Source organism: Anabrus simplex, chromosome 6 (genome assembly GCF_040414725.1).
Source record: "Anabrus simplex isolate iqAnaSimp1 chromosome 6, ASM4041472v1, whole genome shotgun sequence".
In the NCBI taxonomy this organism is placed as follows: domain Eukaryota; kingdom Metazoa; phylum Arthropoda; class Insecta; order Orthoptera; family Tettigoniidae; genus Anabrus; species Anabrus simplex.
The window spans coordinates 275,911,114-275,935,568 of record NC_090270.1 but is presented as its reverse complement, the minus strand read 5'-3'; the positions used below and the strand labels follow the sequence as shown (position 1 = coordinate 275,935,568).

Here is a 24,455-nt window from a genome sequence, read left to right as displayed (position 1 = left end):
AACCTTTGTTGAGTGGAAAACTTGAAACATGGGCGAACTTGTGAATGACTCTAAATGATATAGTTTTATCACTTTAATGGATAGTAAAAGACTTGCCTACCTGAATAGAAATTTTAGTTTTAAGGAACTTGTTATCCCATCACGATATGAAAATTTAGTTAAATAAAATAAAGTATGCTGCAATACATAAAGTACTTTTACAAGTTTGTGTTACTACAGCTGTCTTCTTATGTTACTAACACTCAATTTTTATGTTTATTTTTAAAACATTCTCTAATATTTCACTGTCACAGTCGGTAGTAGGCTATTCTTATCATCATATTTCCTGTGTCTTTCATAGGCGTTGAATTAGAACAGTTTCAGGAGTGATTCTCAAAATATACTTCCAGGTTGCTAGTTTTCATTTTGTCACATTAAATCTGCTTTATAATTCCCTTCTGCCATGAATGAAAATGTGGCCATATCTCAGTCTCTTTTTTATCTCCCCTGTCAATTATTTTAAAACCAAAAAAAACCATCTCCATGCAGGCCATGAAGGCCCTTCAGCCATTGGAAATTCTACTGGCTCACTTGCCCCTGATGAGTAGGTTTTTTATTTTTATTTTTTTATTGAAAACAGAAGAATACATTGAATGTGTAATATATTCAACAGAAATGCGTGACTTTTATTTTTCATGTATTATATTAGGGTATCGGTAAATAGACTTGTTTGATACAGTGCTCCATGACAACATATTATCCTAAGCTAGCCTTTTCATATTGTTTGAGTAAGATTGATTGGTTTAATGGTGTGTTGTTTGATTTATAATGAAACAGAGAAGACTTAATTACTTATTTAAAACAAGTTCTTCTCTCAGTACAATGACACAAAATGAGATTTCAAGTGTGATGTCTATTGCTGGAGATGTAATTGGCGAGCCTGGTGTGGAAACTGAAAACACCTAACTTAGTGGAATTTGGCCTTCTCATCATTCATCCATTCATTCATTCCCCTGGTTAGTGTATGATTCCAGCCACGTAAAATATTTGGCTAGGCAGTCTCTATTCTAAACCTATGATATCTCATAAATACTTGTGTGTCCTTCATTCTGTCTCTTTTTGCAGCAAGCTGAGGTGGTTCGCCGAGACATCAAGTTTGCCCGCTCATTGTCTATCGACAAGCTCAAGTTCCCGTTCCCACACATGGTGGGTGTGGTGGTCCGGGAACGTAGTCGTGGTGGGCTTCAACTCATGACTCAAGGCACAGCAGATATCATCCTTGACTCTTGTGTGGAGTATTGGGATGGCCATGATCTTTGTCCTCTTTCAGCTGCAGACAGGCAAGAAGAGTTTGATTCAATTGTTTTTACAACTTGTGTGAAGGAAGTTCAGTTCACTGAATTTTGTGCCCTCTTAATTGTTACAGGAAGAAAGTCCAAGACTTTTATCAGCGCACAAGTCTGACAGCTTACTGCACTGCATTTGCTTATCGTCCTCTTACGAGAGGGGTGAGCAGTCGACTCTCGGATGTGTACCTCGAGTTACCCGCGGATAGCAAACATCTCTATGTACCCCATCGCAGTCCAACACCCTTAGCCTGGGACTTTCCTCGATGTAAAGGCTTCATGGGGCAGTTTCATTCCACAGGTGTTGTAGAATTCCTCCAGTTTAATGACAGTAATTTATGTTGACTGTAAGTAGGAAGTAAGGGAGAGAAAATTCTTACCATCTCCCCTTATAACTATTCGTAGTCCTATTTCAGTGCTGTGTTACAGATTCCTTGTTGGGCAGTGATGTGCGTGAAGAGGACGTTGGTGACATTGAAGGTTGCTTTGAGTTACAGTGCAACCAGGTGTTCATCGGCATGGTCACCATGCAGTATCAGGCTCAGATCGATATGGTAAGCCTATTTTTTAAAGATTAGTCTATATTTTGAATTTTATCGGGACACAGTGAAGTAGGCCTACACTTCATCAATTCATAATAATAATTTAAACCAGTATATACCGTACTTTTCCAAATCCGAGATGACCCTGAAAGCAAGACGACCCTTACTTTTTCCTTTTAAAAAATCAGGCCCAAAAAGTGCTTTTTGAAATCATATGAATGCCTTTCTTGAACAGTATGCATCTTTAGACTATACTTGTCTTCACGCCAACGCCGAACATTGGCTTTAGTTATGCCGTATTTTTGTGCCGCTGCACAATTTATCTTTATTTCTGTGAGTTTAATAACCATTATATTAAAATTGGCATCATAATATCGAAGGGAACCCATTGAAAATTTACCAGCAATACCTGTTCCACATCTCTGCAATACAACGATCTATTGGGAAAATATTCCTTTTGTCTATAAAACTGTTACTTTTACTAAGCGTCAGGTACAACTGGCTGCCGCTTGACGCACATCTCGCTTGCTGGCTTCAGTCGACTTCAGCAGCTAGCGATGTGTAATGAAGACACGGACGCTGAAGGTCAACAAGTTTAAACGCACCATGGTATGGCCATTCCGCTCTTGCGTTTTTCACGCACATACCTCACAATTTCATCTTACACTTCTTTAAAGCGTCCTTGTTGTGGGCCACAATGCATTTTTTGTACATTAAGCATTTTTAAGCTATCTATGTCTTCGCGTTAACACAGAACATTGACTTTAGTTCTACCGTATTTTCTTGCGGCTACACAATTACATTTCCGCGAGTTTAATAAGCATTAACTTAAAATTGGCATCATAATATCAAAGAGAACTCATTAAAAATTTGCCAGCATTACCTGTTGTACGTATCTTTACAACGATCCACCTCAAAAATATTCCTACTGTCTGTAAAACTGTTAATATTACTAAGTGTCGAGTACAGTAGACGCCTTATAACTCTACCACTGAGTAGCCATGGCCTTTCTAAGAATTCAAAGGCTTGTATGTTTTGATGCCAGTCTGCAGATTTGACAAACTTTTTGTACAGGCTAATACAAGGACATTTTTTCTTTTTTAACCTTGAAGCTAAGGTAAACATTAAGAACAGATTCATAAATCTCAAGGTTAAAATAGCTAAGATCCCGAAAGATATATGGTTTTTGAAGAAATGTTTATACAGAGACTAAACTAATGTCTTAACAATTAAGAAATAAAATAAGGATGAGATCCTAATTTTATAATTGCTTTTAATGTATTGAATAGGTGGAAATCAAAGTTTTATTGCTCTCCTTTTAACAGACTTTCAAATACGGAAAAAATGAAGATAGTCTCTTGCAATGTAATGACCAACCAGGCTAAGGTACCTAAGCGTTAAGAACAGATTCATAAATCTCAAGGTTAAAATACAGGGTCTTTCTTATAGCCTTCTCCGTGTGTCAGGAGAACGTACGGCAGGCGATAGCGTGGCCGGGTGACTCATTTGCCAAGAGATATATTGCTACATGACCGGCTAAGATGATCTAATGCAGTATGGTAGCGATAACCATTCCTTCACACACACAGCAATAGTTCAGTTCATCTGCGGCATTGGTAGCGTGTTCAATGTGTTCGCTTTTGTAACCGTTACTTCAGCGGCTACACCAAACACAGTAAAGGGAGGAAAGTAAGTGCAATTACACAGTACCTACGACACTACACACACAATAAAACATCTGTTGAACTACGCGGAACTCTGCCGATAACAACACTGGTAAATATCAGTAGGGCCAACTTGATGATAATAAACCAGGAACATGGAAAGGGGCTGGGAACCTACCAAGGGCATGGAGATGGCTTAGGTTGCAATTTCCGGAAAAAATCAACCGTGATCCTTGTTTTTCAAAATATTATTTACAAATGGACTTTACAAATGAATTCCGAACAAATTCAGCCACACGGAAAGTACTGATACACAGGTTGTAAAGTACAAATTACATGCTGAAACAAAAATTAGACGCTCCTTGACAATAGCTTCTTACAAGTTCAAAGAGTCAGCAAACGCCATACATCTAATTACAACTCAAGTTGTACAATACAATTTGGAAGGTAAGAAGAAACGTGATATGCTATAACAATTTAGAGTGAAGTTAAATGTACCTTTCAAAATATCTGATCAACATAATTGAAAAAGGGTAAAATCAGAAATATCTAAACTTGGCTCAGAGGCCAGTTCAACTTGGTCCCACACCAAAAACACTTCTGATGCGGGGCAGAGGAAAAACTAGCATACATCAAGTGACAGGGAACTACTAGAGGCAAAACCCCAAGGTAAATACATAAAACTACAATTTACATGTTTAGCAAAACAAGGAAAGGGGAATGCCTCGAAAACAACAGGCAAGCCCAGCTGAAAAGCTAAGGCATCAGAAATAATTGAGTTGCGAGTCAGGGTGAGGTTAGGGCAAACTCCTAAATGAAAAAGCAAGCGAACATTAAATGTAATTTAAGGTGGAACAGAAATCAAGAGTGCTTACCCCAGGGTGGCCCATTCCGGTAGCGAGGCGTCGCTGACGACGTCAAAACTTCAGACAGTCAAGAGATAGAAGGCAGACAGACCACGAAATGCTGCCTCGCTCTCTTTAAAAGGGAACCCTGGCCTTGGAGTAGCCAATGCAGTAGCCTGCCTAGCGCCCCCCAGATTCACCAATCACAACTCCTACTTTAGTCGCGATGTTTAAATAACTTTCTCGAATACTCACAATCGTGAATCTTCCATTTCCAGAACAGTCAGAACATACTTTCTAGAATCCTAACTAACAAAGGCCAACACACCCTGTTCCAAATTTCATGTCACCTTTGTGGACAGTTCCAGGAAATATAGAAATGAAATCTAGTTGTTACAAATACCATATGTTACCAAAAATATTTACACTGTACTGTACTTAACAAGGTTTACAAATAAAATCTTCTATAAACACTTTCCCCTTCCAATATATTTTACACCAGTGTCAGCTTTAAAATAGCATAGTTTCTGTAAGAATACTAATAGTGTGTTTAACGAGTGATGTATACAGTAGAACAGCGTGTATTCATTGTGTTGTGCTATGCGAAGCATTCTTCTTATACAGAATGCCGCTTTCGATTCATTTGCAAATTTCCTGGAATCCTTCCTCCCTATAGGAGTACGGTACATAGATTAGTAAAGCAATTCTGCACCACCGGGTCCATTCTTAACAAGAAATCACACAGGAGACGAACCGTTTTAACAAAGGAAAAGCTTGACGAAATAGGAGCTCTCTTGGAAAGAACTCCAACAAAATCCCTGTCGCGTCTCGCCGTACAAGCTAATGTGTCATTATCTTCTGCCCACAAAGCAACAAAACTGTTAAAAGCAAAACTGTACAAACCCACCCCTGCCCAATATTTAAGAGGACCTGACAGTTTCGCTAGGGTTCTGTATTGTAACTGGTTGCTTCAGTCAGTTCACGATGGGTATGTTGACCCAGAACTTTTATTTTATAGTGATGAAGCATGGCTACACTTACGTGGCTATGTACATAGTCAAAACAATCGCTACTGGTGCGCAGAAAATCCCCACCAGCTGCATGTCCGTCCACTTCCTGATGTAAAAATAAGAGTTTGTGCACAATAAGTGCTCGCAGAATTATAGGGCCCATATTTTTCCGCGAAACAATAAATGCTGATCAATATATAGACCTCATACTCAGACCATTCTTTCAAGAGCTGCCAGAAGAAGAAAGGAGTAATGGTTACTTTATGCAAGATAAATGCGACGGCACACACTGCTAATCAGTCTGTGGAGGTAATACGGGAAGTTTTCGAAGATCGTGTGGTTAATTATCCCCCTAGATCTCCTGATTTAAATCCCTGTGATTATTACCTGTGGGGATGCTGAAGGGAAAAGTGTATGTGAACAATCCTCACACAAGAGAAGAACTACAAGGGAACATTACACAAGTTACTTCGAACATCACACGAGCTGAGATTCGTCGAGTGTCTGCAAATCTATTTACAAGGTGTCAGGCGTGTTTGACAGCTGAGGGACAAGTTTTTGAACATCAAATGTAATGCCAGGTAGGTTTTAGACTAATATTTTCACTAGAAATGGATTTCTATAAGTGTGAATTGCCGTGAGTAGTGGGGAGGAAAAGTGCGCATTATACCGGCTAGCGACCGAGTGTCATTGCGCCAGCCGTGCTGTGCTCTGAGTGGTGCTGCCGTGCATGCTAAAGGAAAGACCCGCTAGCTAAGGTCTCGAAAGATATATGGTTTTTGAAGAAATGTTTATACCGAGACTAATTAATGTCTTAACAACTAAGCAATAAAATAAGGATGAGATCCTAATTTTATAATTGCTTTTAATGTATTGAATAGGTGGAAATCAAAGTTTTATTGTTCACCTTTTAACAGAATCTCAATACAGAAAAAATGAGGACAGTCTCTTACAACTGACTGTTCTGGTCTGCCCAACCCTAATGGTTATCCTGACCTTTGACTACTTTATGATTGTTTACCATTGAATATGTTCTTATTATGTTCTGATCATCATACATTAAACAGACCTTCCAATCTTTTAATACTTAGTGGGCACCAGCTACTAGTAAAGGTAACGAATTGATAGAGCATGACATATTTCTCAATGTGTGAGGTAATACGCTTAATGAACCACATGCCGTTATACAGATATTGTGAAGGATATGGTGGTTTGATTCCCACATCTCATTTGGGATTACTTGCTTTATTTTGAAATAATTGACTGCATATGATAATAAACAAATGTATAATATGTAAAATTTAAATTGAAGATTGCAAGATTTGCCATAGTCGTAATTACAGTTTAAATGACAATTATCATGAAATAATAAGGAAGCTATTGGCATTGATTTAAGTTATACTTCTCTGGACATTTTGTATCTTCTTGCTGTGTGGTTAATCTGCACGGATTCACATTACCTTGACAGGCTGAAGCACTGTGTGTCCTTCCTTCTTCCTTCTTAGGACTGCTATCTGTGATCTCCACTGCTCTCCCTGGATAGTGGTTCTGCTTTTGTAAGCGAACCTCGTCCAACCTGTTCTGCTGACCTCATCTTCTGTTATTGGCTTACTACTACCAATGACATGTTTCCCATTGACATGGCCTGTTATATTTAGGCATGCAGCTCATGGGATTAAATTCACATGTTCTACTTAATATATTTATTACTCTCTGTACCAGTATCACATCGCATACTCTTAACTTTCCCTATGCTTCTTCATCATGATGACAAACCTACCTCCTCTGATCAAACACAAGATGAAAGACATCTCAAGAATACAATCAGATGAAAGATATAAGACGAACGAACATAAGCAGTTGGCTCATCAGCAGCTAGCTATTAGATGTTCGACCTTAGACATTAGATAATAGACGAGATCCGGATGTAAGCTGTTAGACGATTAGATGTTAGCTCTTCCAAAATAAACATTAGATACTAGACGAGATCTGGATGCTCCTTCATAGCTGTTCCTTAATAGATGATAGATAATACTTCTTAGGATGCAAGCCCTGTTATCATCTCACCTGGTCGTATGGTTTCTCCTACCAACTCTCTCCTCTTCTACACATTCAGCAGTCTGCCAGCTAATAGTCTCGTATTTACCTCCCTCGTGGTGATGCTTCGCTTGAAAACCCAATGACTTCGCCACGATACCAAGACGGTTGTTTACTACAGCTTGATTCAATCTCACTTACTATATTACCATCCTGGGAGAACACACAACCTAAATACTTGAAATGATCGACCTGTTCTAGCTTTGTATCACCAATCTGACATTCAATTCTGTTGAATTTCTTACCTACTGACATCAGTTTAGTCTTCGAAAGGCTAATTTTCATACCATACTCATTGCACCTATTTTCAAGTTCCAAGATATTAGACTGCAGGCTTTCGGCACAATCTGCCATTAAGACCAAGTCATCAGCATAGGCCAGACTGCTTACTACATTTCCACCTAACTGAATCCCTCCCTGCCTATTTTATACCTTTCAGCAGATGATCCATGTAAACTACGAACAGTAAAGGTGAAAGATTACAGCCTTGTCTAAACCCTGTAAGTACCCTGAACCAAGAACTCAATCTACCACCAATTCTCACTGAAGCCCAATTGTCAACATAAATGCCTTTGATTGACTTTAATAATCTACCTTTAATTCCATAGTCCCCCAGTATAGTGAACATCTTTTCCCTCGGTACCCTTTCATTTGCTTTCTCTAGATCTACAAAACATAAACACAACTGCCTATTCCTCTCGTAGCATTTTTCAATTACCTGGTGTATACTGAAAATCTGATCCTGACAGCCTCTCTGTGGTCTGAAACCACACTGGTTTTCATCCAACTTCCTCTCAACGCCTGATCGCACCCTCCCTTCCAAGATGCCAGTGAATACTTTGCCTGGTATACTAATCAATGAGATACCTCGATAGTTGTTGCAATCCTTCCTGTTCTCTTGCTTATAGATAGGTGCAATTACTGCTTTTGTCCAATCTGAAGGTACCTTACCAACACTCCATGCTAATCTTACTACTCTATGAAGCCATTTCATCCCTGCCTTCCCACTATACTTCACCATTTCAAGTCTAATTTCATCTATTCCTGCTGCTTTATGACAATGGAGTTTATTTACCATTCCTTCCACTTTCTCAAGCGTAATTTCACAACATCATTTTCCTCCTCCCTCTGAGCTTGGCTGTTTGCAACACCACCAGGATGATTTCCTTTTACATTGAGAAGATGTTCAAAATATTCCCTCCACCTCTCCAGTGATTTCCTGGGGTCTATTATGAGTTCATCTGAATTACTCAAAACACTGTTCATTTCCTTTTTCCCTCCTTTCCTAAGATTATTACTGTCCAGAAAGGTTTCCCTGCTGCTTGACCTAGCCTTTCCAGGTTATTACCAAAATCTTCCCATGACTTCTTTTTGGATTCAACGACTATTTGTTTCGCTCTGTTTCCTTCATCTGCGTACAAATCCCTGTCTGCCTCGGCCCTTGTTTGGGGCCATTTCTGATAAGCCTTCTTTTTTTGTTTACAAGCTGCTCTCACTTAATCATTCCACCAAGATAAGATGTTCGCCTTTCCCAATCTTACACACAGTTGTTCCTAGGCATTCCCTTGCTGTTTCTACTACAGCATCCCTGTATGCCACCCATTCACTTTCTATATCCTGAACCTGCTTACTGTCTACTATTCGAAACGTCTCACTAATCATATCCATGTACTTCTGTCTAATTTCCTCGTTCTGGAGATTTTCTACCCTTATTCGTTTGCAGACAGATTTCACTTTCTCTACCCTAGGCCTAGAGATACTTAGTTCACTACAGATCAGATAGTGGTCTGTATCATCGAAAAATCCCTGGAAAACTCGTACATTCCTAACAGATTTCCTGAATTTGAAGTTGGTTAAGATAGTCTATTATGGAGCTGGTACCCCTAGCCTGCCATGTGTAGCGGTGAATAGATTTATGTTTGAAGAATGTATTCATAACTGCTAAACTCATACTAGAACAGAAGTCCGGCAAACACTTCCCATTCCCATTAGCTTCTATATCTCCCCCACATTTACCAATCACCCCTTCATATCCTTCAGTTCTATTGCCAACTCTCGCATTGAAATCCCCCATTAGCATTTTTCTGTCCTTGCTGTTGACCCTGACCACGATGTCACTCAATGCTTCATAAAACTTGTCAACTTCATCCTCATCTGCACCCTCACATGGTGAATACACTGAGACAATTCTAGTCCTAATTCCTCCCACTGACAAATCTACCCACATCATTCGCTCATTTACGTGCCTAACAGAAACTATGTTGCGTGCAATGGTAATCCTGATAAACAGCCCTACCCCAGACTCTGCCCTTCCCTTTCTAACACCCGTCAAGTACACTTTATAATCTCCTATCTCTTCCTCGTTATCTCCGCTTACCCAAATATCACTTACTCCTAGCACATCCAAATGGATCCTCTTTGCTGACTCAGCCAGTTCTACTTTCTTTCTTTCATAAGCCCCATTATTATTGATAGCTCCCCATCGAATTCCATTTAGTTCGCCCAGTTGTTTCCAAGGAGTCCCTTGCCTGTCAAATGGGAGTGGGACTCCATTACTCCCATAGGTCCAAGGCTTGCTTAAAATGTTCTGAGCTCGGTAAATTCATGAAGCAGGATGCTATCCTACTTGTACATAGTCCAAGTGAGGATCTCTCCTCTAACGGGTTATGGACCACCGGTGAATTGTATAGTCCTAGCCGCCTGAGCACAAAGAGGGCCATGACTCGGAATATGTCCAAGATGTCCACTCCCATTCCATAACAACTAGTATCCCGACTCTCAGGACCACTTACTCGGCCACTCAGCCATTGCCCATGGTTCACAAACTAGGACGTGACTACAGTAACCCACACCATGAACCATTAATAATAATAATAATAATAATAATAATAATAATAATAATAATAATAATAATAATAATTGATTATAAGTGATGTTTGTAACAGTGTGTGAGCTATTATAGTAGCAAGTACATATTCGAAAGAGAAATTGTTTATACAGGAAATGGAAGGAAAACCCAAGTGACAGTAGGTGGGAGAAGTACAGACTGGCTAGGAACAAACTCAAATCATTAATCCGTGATGCCTACAGTTCATATATCCACAGCCTTAGTTCCAATAGTAAAGAGCTATGGGCTTTCATTAGAAACAAAAGTGGCAAAAGTGCTCCATACGTCTTCAAGTACAATGGACTATCAGTTTCCTCTCCCCAAGAAATAGCAGACACATTCAGTAGTAAATTTAAAAATAACTTCTCCACTGCTAACAAGGATGAAGACATGTTCACTCCAAGGTCAACCCCTCCCTTTCTGCCCCTAACTAGCTTGTACTTCACTGCTAACGAGGTCGTAACAAGTCTTCGGAGAACTAGACCTCATGCTGCGAACGGCCCAGACAGAATTCTCCATCGCTGTGCAGAAGCATTAGCACCTTCTCTCTGTGCAATATTTAACATTTCAATGAACAGTGGGACTGTTCCAGAAGAATGGAAGAAAGCAAATGTCGTTCCCGTATTCAAAGATGGTGACAGGGAAAATGTAGACAACTATCGCCCAGTCTCTATTACATCAGGCTTATGTAAATGCATGGAACGCCTAATTGTTAAACATGTGCTGGATTTTCTGAATGAGAGAAACCTGTTGAATAACAACCAACATGGATTCCTCCCTGGAAAATCCTGTACTACACTTTTAACAACAGTAATTGATGAGTGGCAACATTCCCTGGACCAGTCTAATATATCCCAAGTGGACTGCGTAACTCTCGACTGGAGTAAGGCCTTTGATCAGGTACCTCATCAACGACTGTTGTTAAAACTTAACAAGTATGGCATTCAAGGCAACCTGCAGGCATGGTTTCGATCATTCCTGGTAGGTCGGACGCAGAGCGTTGTGTTCAGTGGGGCCAGGTCAAAACAAACCTCAGTCACCTCGGGTGTGATTCAAGGTAGTGTGATAGGGCCGCTGATGTACACAATATTTACGCTGGATCTGCCAGGTTGTGTATCGTCTTCTATGGCACAGTACGCTGATGACACCATCATTTACAGAGCCATTCGCAATGAGAACGACGTAAATAAGTTACAGTCAGATCTCGATAACGTGGTTCTGTGGTGCAAAATAAATAGAATGTGTATAAATGTACAGAAATGTAAATATATCCGCTTTACTAGAGCAAGATCACAGTTACAACACGAAATTTCACTGTGTGGTAAAAACCTGATGCCTTGTACCTCAATAAAATTGCTTGGCATTCACATCTGCAGCAATTTAAAATGGAATAAACATGTTGAGGAAATAAGATGTAAAGCATACAGAGTCCTGGGATTCATCCGCAGATCTCTACTGGGAGCCAGGAAGAAAGCCGTTCAGACAGCCTATCTGTCATTAGTACGGCCAATACTGTTGTACGGGCTTCCTTCCTGGCACCCTACTACAGTGGAGAACATGATGAAACTAGAGAGAGTTCAACGCCGAGCAGAACGACTAATTACTCAACACGGTCATTTAAATACAGCCAGGTCACTGCCCTCCATAACATTCCTCTGTAAACAAATAGATATTACTTTCCTGAGAAAATCCCTCGCAGGTAACATTCATATAAACCCTTTCAACCGCTTACAGCTGAACTATCGTTCCGCTCAAAGAGGTCGAGGTGTGTCCCTTTTCCCTCCATTTGCAAGAACAGCATCATATCAAAGTGGCTTCTTTAGTCGTTCTGCTCGGTTGTAGAATGAACTCCCACCACAGATAAAAGAACTACCTGCAGAAAATTTTTGTAAAGACGTAAAACGGATGTATATATAACGAAACCCTCTGTACAAAACATAATTTATCTACTGTGAGAATGTTCAGTATGAGTGGGAGGATGGATGAAAGTTATGGGGTCCCGAGTGATTGAGACGGTAAATGGGTATGAGTGAGCCGGCCTAGCTAAAATATATGTGAGGTTTCTAGAGAGAGGGTATGTGTGTGTGTGTGTGTGTGTGTGCGCGCGCGCGCGTGTGCGTGCGTACGTGTGCGTGTGTGGGTGTGTGCGTGCGTGCGTGCGTGCGTGCGTGCGTGCGTGCGTGCGTGCGTGCGTGCGTGCGTGCGTGTGTGTGTGTGTGTGTGTGTGTGTGTGTGTGTGTCGAATGACTTGAATGTTGAACAGGTCTTGTGAGTATTACTATATGTAAATATGGTAACTGTATATAAGAACACCATGTAGAATGTAATTGTATATTTGTATATTATAATTTTAAGTGGTGATGGAGGCACTTTTGTGTATGTGGGGCTATGCCCTTTCTCCATTCACCATCCCTAAATTGTAACTACAATTAGTGGAAAATTAATAATAATAATAATAATAATAATAATAATACCATCCTCAGCATTTCATACAAGTTTAAAGTCAAAATATTCAAAATTGTGAATTATTTGGTGCTTTAAATCGGGACTTGCAAAATGCTGCTAATCAGCCTGGCATTCTTGGCATATTTGCAGCTTGAGAGCATGGCACTAAGAGGGTTAAGACAGAAATAGGTTCCAGGAAGGACATTCCAGGGATCATTAATGAACAAGGGGAGTGTGTATTTGATGACTTAGAGAATATAGAAGTATTTAGTCAGCAGTATATAAAGGTAGTTGGATATAAGGATAATGTCTTGATAGAGGAGGCAACTAATACTAGCGAATTATAGAAATTGATCTATTATAATAAAGACATTTATTATAAAAGTTTAAAGGTAGCTGGGATTGATAAGATTTCTGGGTATATGTTAAAGGCAATGTGTTGGCATATAGCACTATATCGGAAATATTTAATTACTGTTTGCATGAAGGAGCGATGCCAAATAAATGGAGAGTTGCAATAGTAGCTCCAGTGTACAAGAGAAAGAGTTATAAGCATAAAGTGGATAATTACAGAACCGTCGGCGTGACGTATTGTATGTAAGCTGTGGGGAAAAAATTATTTCTGATTATATTAGACGCGTTTGCAGAATTACTAACTGGTTTGATAGAAGGCAGTTGGGGTTTATGAAAGGTTATTCCAGTGAGGCTCAACTTGTTGGATTCCCACAAGATATAGCAGATATTTTAGATTCAGGGCACAATTGGACTGTATCGCTATTGACCTATCCATGGGAGATTACTGATGAAAATGAGGGCTGTTGGACTGGATGAATGGGTGGATAAATTTCTAGAAAACAGAACTCGGAAAATTAGAGTAGGGGAAAATTAGAGTAGGCGAAGTGTTATCTGGTCCTGTAATGATTGAGAGGGGTGTCTCACAGTGCAGTATTATTGGGCCTTTATGTTTTCTTTTATATATATATAAATGACATGAGTATAGAACTGGAATCAGAGATGAGGGTGTTTGTAGATTATGTTATACTGTATAAAGTAGTAAATAAGTTACAAGATTGTGAGATGGACAGAAGACATTGGTATGGTAAAAAGGACGAAAAGTCAGGTTGTAAGTTTCACCAAGAGGAAAAGTTATCTCAGTTGTTGGGGTGAAAGTACCTCCTGGGAATCACTGTAAGTACCTAGGTGTTAATATAAAGAATGGTCTTCACTGGGGTAATCACATTAATGAGATTGTAAAGAAAGGTAACAAATCTCTTCACATGGTTACGGGGTTATTAGGGGTTGTAGTAAGGCTGTAAAGGAGAGCCTCTGGTAAGACCCCGGTTAGAGTTTGGTTCCAGTGTATAGGTCCGGGACTGCTTGAAACAAGAACTGGAAAAGATCCAAAGGAAAGTAGCAGGATTTTTTCGGGGTGATTTCCGACAAAGGAGCAGCGGTATGAAAATGTTGAAAACTTTGGGCTAGAAAGACTTGGGAGTTCTTCTTTTGGGGTGAACTGTGTTGTTGTTTTCTGTGCCTTCTATACCGTTTACTCTCAGAATTTAAGAATGTGGGTGCTAATAACTTTTGATCATAAAGGTAACCTATCTCCAAAGATTTCTAGAAAATATTGGTGATTTAACAGTGGAAGATGGGAAGAAGTTACATCAGTATATATAAAGGTATCAGGGCAGATGAAATCAACATATTATGACAGACTACTGCTGGAGCTTTCAACGCTATTGTACTGATGTCCATGTAGAAGGAAATCCTACAAGTAACAGTTTCAAGCAGTAATTATGATTATACATAATAAATACAATAATATTAGGAATTCCATCTATCTGCTCCGAGTTGATGCAGCATGTAATTCCAAGCTGTGAGTGAAGAGATGGCACGCGTGACAGCCCTAAATGCAGATTAATGGTGAGTGAGTGATAGGAGTAAGGAGACAAGATGCTTGACCAAGTGGTATGTTCAGAGCCATCTTGAAAAGGTAGCATGGAATGGCATTAGTAAATTAATAAGCTTAAGTAGAGCTTAAAGATCATAATATGAAGATAAGGTTGGAATTCAGGAGGACAAATTGGGGCAAACATTCATTTATAGGACAAGGAGTAAGGGATTGGAATAATATATCAAGAGAAATATTCTATAAATTTGCAAGTTCCTTGAAAACATTTAAGAAAACGCTAGGTAAATATAGGGAGTCTGCCACCTGGGTGCCAGTCCTATGATTGATAATTAATAAAATTTTCAATTATTAAATTAAAAATAAAAGGACAAATCTCATAACTCTCAGAATTGTTTCCTGCTCTGTGAACCAGGTGCAGCTGATTGAACAACTGGAGAGGGCATGCATCCGTTTCGTGCACTTCAGCAAGGAAAATGAACTACGCTCTAGAGTGTTCTCAGAGAAAATGGGTCTGGAAAGTGGCTGGAACTGTCACATTTCCCTCCTAAGTGAACGTAACAGGTAAAATACTCACTCTTGTTGCTCTGTGTAATGTTTGGAAGTAAGAAAGATGGAAAGTAATTTATCAGATCAACCACAAAAAGTCAGACAATCAGATCCTTACTGCTATATTTTTAATGTAACTCTTTTGAACATTTACCATTAAGCTTTTGTGGTTGTATCAGCAGGAATCACAAGATGGACTTTTTGTGCTAGTCTCTATATTACACTAAATGATGCGAACATACGCTTTTATTTCTGCGAACCATATCCTTTCTTTCTGTAAGAACCTAGATGCACATGTAGAAGATAATATCTTATCCACTGCTACGTATTATTTTATAAGTAGTAGCCCTGCATCCACTATCTCTTTGAGAACTGTCTACAGGCTGTATGTACTGACAAGAAGGGTCACGATATGTTTTCACACCAATTATTATTTATTTTACGCCCACATTGGAGCACTGAAATCAGTCTGTATACAGTCAAGTCTTATGAATATTGGTTACAAATTTGGTTGATGTTTCTTCTTTTGTTTCCAGAAATGTTTCATTCTCTCTGACCTGGCTGCCCGTTCTTCGTCAGTTATGTTGTACTGTTTGCGTGTATAGGTCTTCAGTTTAAGTCTCACGTCGTTATTTCTCAGGATCCTCTTCTCTTCTCTGTTTTCGATTTGTTGAATTGTCAAGCCTAATTCATTTAAATCTTCTTGGACTTCTTTGAACCAGTGATTTTTAGTTTTACTTTTCCAAAAGTAGTTGAATAAATGTTTGAGTATCCTAGTCTCTGGTAGTCGTAATATGTGACAGAAAAAAGCAACTCTACTTTTCCGCATTGTATCTATTATAGACACAGTCTCCTGGTATACAACTTCATTAGGTAGTAATCGCCATTGTCCATCTACTTGGTGTTTTTTGTTTAGAATTATTCTAATGATTCGTCTATCTATTTTCTGTAATTTATCTGTAGTTGATTTCGTATTCAACTTGAATAAGGTTTCACTAGCATAGGTTGCTTAAGGCTTAATAACGGAGTTGTAGTGTTTAAATTTTGCATTTATCGAGAGAGATTTCTTCTTGTAAGTTGGCCAAGTAATGTGCTGTGCTTGTTTTAATTTGGTAATTCTATTTTCAACTGATATTTTCTCTTTTAAGTTCCAAGTTATAATCTCTCCAAGATATTTAAATTTATTAACAACCTTAATTTGTTTGTTATTAGTCACAGTGAATGGTGATGTTTCCACTTTGAAGGATGGCATCATTTCCGTCTTTTAAAAGGAGATTTGTAATCCAATTTTTGCTGCTATTTGTTCTAATTCTTCAATTTGGAGTTTAGCCTCTTCCACACTACTTGAAAGTAGTGCAAGGTCATCTGCAAATACTAGACAATTGAGTTTGATATTTTTGCCAATCTTGATATTTGACTGACATTTTTTAGACCATTCTCGCATGACTTTCTCCAATGCACAGTTAAACAGTATTGGTGAGAGACCATCCCCCTGTCGAAGTCCAGTCTGGATTTCAAATGATTCAGACAACTCTCCTCGGAATTTAACTTTTGCTCTAGTGTTCTTGAGGGTTACACCGAGATTAATGAGTTTCTGGTGTAACCCAAATTCTTTAAGAATTTTAAGTAATGACTCACGATGAATACTGTCATATGCTTTCTTGAAGTCAACAAAAGTGATAACTAGCTTTTTGTTTCTCATTCTTTGATGGTTCATAATCCACTTAAGACTAGTGATTTGGTCAGGACAACTTCTTCCAGGTCGAAATCCCCCCTGATACTCTTCAAGTTCTTGGTCGAGCTGTTCTTGAATTCTCGTGAGGATAATTCTAGGCAGGATCTTGTATGTGATATCAAGTAGAGAGATCCCACCAATTATATTAATATATTAGCAAGATACATGTGCTTCGCTACGGTATTATACTGAAGTTTATAATTGAATGTTTAACATTTTATATATAATCCGCCAAAATTCACGATCTGACGGCAAAGTTCCTTCCATTTTTCAATCATTCTTTCCAGCAATTGATTTTGTACCAGGCTAGCAAGCCGTATTTACATTACTCAAATAATGCACTTGGATAAATCACTGGCAAACACAACCTCATGCAACGAAAGAAAAAACACACGATTCAGAGATGAGGAATAATTATGCTGGCCCCCCTGTGCAAATGCTTAATTTTTTTGGATTACTATACTGTTTGCAATTTTTGGATTCCTTGTATTTGCACAGAAAGTGCCTTAAAACATTGTGGCTTATCGAACTTTACTATAATGAAGGGAGAAAGTCTGTCGCTTCCGTTTGCATTGCGGCATAGTACAAAGACCCCCAACCCTTGTACATTTCCCTGGCTGGCACTTCTCTTCTTTAAAACCATAAGTCCATTTGGACTTGGCATTAAAAGAAACAATGCAGTTTCTTCGGCATTGACAATATTGTTCGGTGCATACATGACCCACGCTTTTTCGCCAACTGTCGGCATTGCCAGTGTTCATGAATTCTGCTCCTCCGCACACTGCCTGCTACATGATATTGTGGCATTCCTTGAAACGCTGAATACAAAAGAATTATGATTTCACTCTAACCTAGCAAATTGGAAGCACACTGTAGACACACCGAAATGAGTGAAAGTGCAAAAAGTTACCCTGCATGTTCCGGAAGACTCGTTCTATCATGATGCGGATAAATTTTGAATTTAAGTTACTCTGTAAAATACTTTTTTTTAATGTAAGGGCAGTTTTGAATTTAAAGTCTGAATTTAGGTAATGGGACCGACATTGTTCTTCGAATGACAAATTATCCATATTTCAAATTAAACAATTGAAATAACATGCAAAACCGTACCTCATGTTTCCGGGAACAACAGCTTCTTTGAATTAGGCAGGATTTTGAATTAATCGATTTCGAATTATCTAGGTTCTACTGTATATGCCTGTATATCTGGCTACATTTCCTGTTTTGAGAAGACCATCCTGCTTGGTCATATTAGCAGATTTGCTTGCAAACACCTTGATGTTTGGTAAATTGAATGTCATATTTTCAGGAAAATGGCCTGAGGGCTCTGTTACAAGGACATACAAATGGGGTAGCAGCATTACCATCCCTCACAGTACCTATCATTATCGCATAAGAGAATGTGGCTGGTGCTATGAATCCAACTGCACCAAAGATGTGCTTGAATCGTTCACTGCGATGGTTTGTCCAGATCGCAGTTCTTTATTAAATCTGGATTGGTCGGCATTAATTACTTGATCTGATGACATGTTTTTCCTCAGTTGGAAACCTCATTTCTCTCATGAATTCTTGAGCTCTTTATTCAATATCAGCAGCCCCTTTAGCCAATCGTTTGCTAACTTTGTGGGTTATTTTCCAAAGAATGATTTTATTATCTCGTTTAAAATTTTCTATCCACGAGCTGGAAGCTTTGAACACCAGGAATTGTGAGGGTCAATTCTATTCTTAAATTTCACAGTCCAGAGTCATAGTGTACGGTTTTGTATTATGACATTTTCCTGTCTCTTAGCTATAAAATGGTCACACACTTTAAGGTTTGGGGCCGAAGACCTTTGATGTTAGGACCCTTAAAACAACAAGCATCATCAAGCATCATCACACTTTAAGGTTTATCATATCCTGCAGGCTGTTTGGGTCTGATGAGTGCCATTTGTTGAGCGTGTTTTTGAAGTGTTGTAACACAGTTGTACTCCTACTTTTTTCTTGGAAGCGATGGCTGATAAGATGAACTGCTGCTACCCTGGACATCTCCCACTGGTGACAAGGTTCATCACACACCATTATGGAACTATTACTTTATTCATCTGATTTCTTCTCATCAATTACAAGTGTACTCACCTCGGCTACTAAAGTTTCTTCTTCTGATAATTGTTTCCTTATTTGTTCAAAAATAATACTCTCTTCACCAGTAGATTCAGCTTCCAAAATATCAATGTAATCCATGAACATTTTCACAAGTACCACTTGTCTCAGTGTTGACAGTGACCATAATGCCCAAACTTACGCTCTACTCTAGCTGACAAAACATACCTATCTTGTAAGTTGTGACCACTGCGTTGCTTGCAAGAAGATCAGGGAAACCTACACCACCTCCTGTCCACACCATTACACCATAGGTGCTAATTCTTGGGAAGGAGTTTGTGTTTCCAATCATAAACTAAACGAAAATAATTTTGTTCTCCAAAACAACTGCTGTGACCCTTCCTTGGGATTAGTCTCTATCATTGACTATGTTAGAACATGTTACAGAATGTATATTCCAACAAATCTCTAATATCAGAATTGCCATATCATGGACGTCAAACCACTGTCGGGGGTTTCATATTTAGGATAATCTCTGGCCACACCCACATTTCCCATCTATTTTGCTTTCTATGATCAGACCTTACAGGCTGTATTTGTCATTTCTGGAAATGTGACAGAAATAGGCTTCTGCGTTTTCATCTTAGGTTAAAACTTGGCATGATTTCCTAGCACCGGGCGAGTTGACTGTGTGGTTACGGGCACGCAGCCGTGAGCTTGCAACCAGGAGATAGGGGGTTCGAACCCCACTGTCGGCAGCCCTGAAGATGGTTTTCCGTGGTTTCCCATTTTCACACCAGGTAAATGCTGGGGCTTTACCTTTATGAAGGCCACAACTGCTTCCTTCCCACTCCTAGCCCTTTCCTATCCCATCATTACTGTAAGACTTTTCTGTGTCGGAGCGACATTAAAAAAAAAAATTCCTCTTGTGACAGGGTCTACCCATGAGGACTTAAACATTTTGCAATACATCCACATTACAAGGGTCTGCAAACAGTTCATTGAGGAAGCCTTTATTGCCCATCCTTTGACACCATAAATCCATACCAATAACACACAACACTTCAAGACACATCTGCTAGTTTTTAATTGGAGGTCACGGTTGCACACAAAATGCTGCCATTTCAGAAACACATTTCTAGCAGTGCCGATTCTGGGTTTGTTTTTTCATTCTTGTGTTTGCCAGAATCCTAGGTATAGTATTTGAAATATGACACCCTTCCAGGTGGTAACAGCATTGGTGATTTTCTGTTTGCTTATTGCCATGAATTTAGTTTTTTATTACCAAGTCCACCAACACAGAAATATTGTTCAGTCACCATGGTAATGAACCTGCTGGCAGTATTGTGATTTTTACAAGCAGAAAAACCGTGTAGTCTTTAGTCCTTGGTGATCACAAAGATGATGATGATGATGATGATGATGACTGTCAAGATGAGGAGAAGAATGAAAAAATATGATCAGGAATGAGGGTAAAGGTCATCATCAAAGGGGGTGAGGTTGGAAGCCTGGGCCTTGAATGCTTTAATATGTGGTGGCCTAAAACTTCTCTACAATAACATTACACTGACTCGTGATTGTTATTTGTTGAGGAGGAGGTGTGTTCCATCTCTTCTACTGTCAAACATCTCTGCTTGATGGTGTTTCTGATGCCATTATACAAAATCCAACCCATCAACGATGGTTTGACAGGTAGTTAGTTATCAATCAGTCATCATGGATCTGCATTTAGGACTGTCACCCAGGTGACAGATTCCGTCCAATTGTTGTCCCAGTTTTTCTTATATGATTTTAAAGAATTTGGAAACTTACCAAACATTTCCCGAATTCCTCTTTCTATAAATTAATACTTGCCCTAATTTGTCCTCTTGAATTCCAACTTTCTCTTCATATTGTGATCTTTCCTACCTTTAATAGCTCCACTCAAGCTTATTCTTCTAATGTCATTCATTGCACATAATTTCTCCACTGACAGTTATGAACATCCCGCTTAGTCGAGCAGCTGGTCTGCTTACTCCCAAGGCTTCCCAACCCAAAGCTTGCAAAAATTTAATAACATTACTCACATATTGTTGCAGATGGGCTCATGATAATGGGAGATCTGCATGCTCATAATATGGGAACTGATAGAATGGGATATGAGGATGTTCTGGGCCCACATGGGTATGGCGATAGAAATGAAGATGGAGAGAAACTGTTGGACTTTTGTATCAGAAATAACTTGATAATAAAGAACACATGGTTTATGAAGAGGAATAGCCATAAGATCAGCCGATATAGTTGGGATGGACAGTATGGAACACTCATCGATTTTATAATAACAGACCGAGAATGAGGAAGATACGTCATGAATACGAAGATAATCCCCAGTGAAAGTATGGAGGGTGATCATAGATTACTAATTGTGGAATTAAAAGAAGTAAAAATCTCTAAAATTGTATTGAAGAAGAAACCAAAGATCAGGATTTGGGAATTGGAGGAGGAGGAGGATAAAAGAATGGCATTCCAAGATTGTATAAAAAGGAAGTTGCCTAACATGGAAATACAAAGTGGAGAAGAAGAGTGGGACAATTGGCAGACATTTGTGGAAGCAGCAATTGAGGTATGCGTAAAAACAAAAGCAAAGGTTACGGGAAAGGAGACACCGTGGTGGACAGAAAAAATAAAAAAAGAAATAAAAGAAAGGAACAAGGTGAAGAAAGGAATGGATAAGGAAAAGCAAAAAATGTATCAGAGGGATGAGAATAAGATAGAAAGGTTACGTATGGAATACAAATGATTGAAACTAGAAGTAAAGAGGAGTATCAAGGAAGAAAAGGAGAAATGTTGGGGAGAGTTTACCAACAAAATTGACCAAGATAGTGAGGAAATCAGAAACTATTATACAGAGTAATACAATTGAAAAGAATAAATCAAGAAAAAAATCAATGCATTAGAGTGAGAAGATGGATCCATAGTACATGACGAAAAGGGTCTTCAGAAGGTGATAGCAAAGTATTCTGAAAAACTTTATAGTGAGGATGACTGCTCGGAGGAAGAAAGAGATAAGAAAATGCAAATAATAGATGAAGAAAAAGAAGAGAATCTGATAACATGGTTGGAACTTGAAAGGGCAGTGAAAGCAACGACTAAAGGTAAAGCAAGTGGAAAAGACTAATTCAATGCTGATATGATTAAGGCAGCAGGAAGCATTGGACTGCAGTGGCTATACTGAGCCCTCAATGCCATATGGAAAGATGAAAGGATACTTGAAGATTGGCAACAAGGAAGCATTGTACCATTGTTCAAAGGAAATAGGAAGAAATGTGAAAATTATAGAGGTATAACCCTATTATCACATGGGCTAAAAATAATGGAGAAAGTCACAGACAAAAGACTGAGGGATATAATAGAAACGCAGTTAGAAGAAAAAACAATATGGCTTTAGACCAAATAGATCAACAATAGTCTTGATATTTACAGTGCAAACGATAATGGATAAACATCTGGAAAGGAGCAAGGAAATCATCTTTGTATTTTTGGACTTGGAGAAAGCTTATGATACAGTTAAGAGAAAGCATGAATGGGAATGCTTATTGAAAAGGAATATACCAAAATCATTAATTAACAAGATAAAAATGTTGTATCATGAGAGTAAAAGCAGTGTACAAGTGGAGAGTGGTGACTCTGAAACATTTTATACAAAAAAAAGTCTCAAGCAAGGAAGTGCACTGTCGCCATTATTGTTTATATTATTATTATTATTATTATTATTATTATTATTATTATTATTATTATTATTGAATATCCCATTACAAACCCTATTTTACAAGTAGTATATTAGGGCTATAGATAGTGAGACCAAGTTAATGTATTGTGTGTGAGTGTTGGGACGGACACAAACACCCAGTCCCCAAGCCAGAAGAATTAATCAGAAGCAATTAAAATCCCCGACCCGGCCGGGAATCTAACCCGGGGCCTTCTTAACCGAAGGCCAGTACGCTGACCTTTCAGCCAACAAGTCGGACTACTCCATTGAAGATCTATCCGTATGTTAACACCTAAGTGCAGTGTAACCTCGATTCATTGATTTTGGCAGGATCGCGAAAAAGAAAATGATAGATGGTGGAAAACAATGGATATGGGAAACACCATTTATAAGCAATTGCAAACATATTACTTAATAATTAAACACCTATAATTATGTATGCACTTAAGGCACATAATGATAAATAATATAGTGATAAAAGTATTACACTGCACAGTTTATAACCATAATTTTTGCAACAACAAAAAAATGACAGTATTTTAACATCTTTTGAAGAAGTCCGTAATAGATGTTTGTTTCTTGTCCTGCTTATGTTTCACATGGAACAATGCACTTTCAATATTCAAAATAATTTGCTGTTCGCTGCTGTTGTAACCAAGGTTGAAGTTTACAAAACACAACTTTTATTGCTTCACTTTATGATATTTACACAAATAACAGAAATTTATTTTGAAGCAAAAAGGAATATTGAATCTTGAGAAAAGTCTGTCTTTATACAATATGTACAGGTTTACAGTCTTTATATACACTCCTATCTTGAAAAGATAGTCTTTGTGAATTGACACGATGATAGTCGAGAACTATCTGGCACACTAACATGAATGTCTTTGAGAGTCCTTGTTTGTTGAAGTGCCTGAATTCCTAAAAAGCAAGTTCAATTGATTGAAGAAATTCCACCTAGCGAAACTAAGGGAGCTTGCATAGATTAGGGAATGAAAATGGCTTGTAAAAGAATTACGGAACATGGGCAGCGGAAACAGGTAAGGGAGCGGTGACCAGAGGTGAAACCTCGTACTGCCAGAAATTCAGTCCACCTGGTCGAAGCACATTTTCAAGAGGAGTAGCCTCCGTGCTCGACGTAGGGTGTATTCTGGAGCTGGACACCGGGGGAAGTGGGCGATTGAGCAGGAAGGGAGCTCCTATTTATACTACACTCGATGGTCAGGCACGCGCACTGAGGGCTGCGCGTCGAAGCTAGCAGAATGATACACAGGCGCGCGTGCAGCTGGCTGGCGGGGCGAGAAGAGAGCGCCGGACATACAACAGCTGCCATCATTATTGTGAGTGTAAATGTAGTATTGAATTATTTTACGTGCGCTTAGAGCTTCAGAAAAGTTTGGCAGTGGTTTGACCTTGTCTTCACTCTCGCTATCCTGTAGTGCACATTTGTCAGTTGATGGGCACACAACTCCTCTACACTGCGAGCAGAACCTATGAGTAGTTCACTGTCTAATGACACATAATTATCAAATTCCACATCGTTCACATCCAACCTTTTCCAGTCATCACAGCCGCACTTCCGGAAACAGTTATGAATTGAGACTGGCGAGAACTGAT

At 38.9% G+C, this 24,455-nt stretch overlaps 1 protein-coding gene across 1 annotated transcript in view; it reads left to right on the top strand.

Annotated features, from left to right (window-relative positions):
* Nucleotides 1-24,455, top strand: part of l(2)k05819 (transmembrane protein 94-like protein l(2)k05819) — a 304,060-nt gene that overhangs the window by 186,569 nt on the left and 93,036 nt on the right. Inside the window, exons 14-17 of the mRNA XM_067150433.2 lie at nucleotides 1,105-1,319; nucleotides 1,406-1,626; nucleotides 1,755-1,879; nucleotides 15,140-15,288. Coding sequence (XP_067006534.2) covers nucleotides 1,105-1,319; nucleotides 1,406-1,626; nucleotides 1,755-1,879; nucleotides 15,140-15,288 — 710 coding nt within the window. The remainder of the gene's footprint in view (nucleotides 1-1,104; nucleotides 1,320-1,405; nucleotides 1,627-1,754; nucleotides 1,880-15,139; nucleotides 15,289-24,455) is intronic.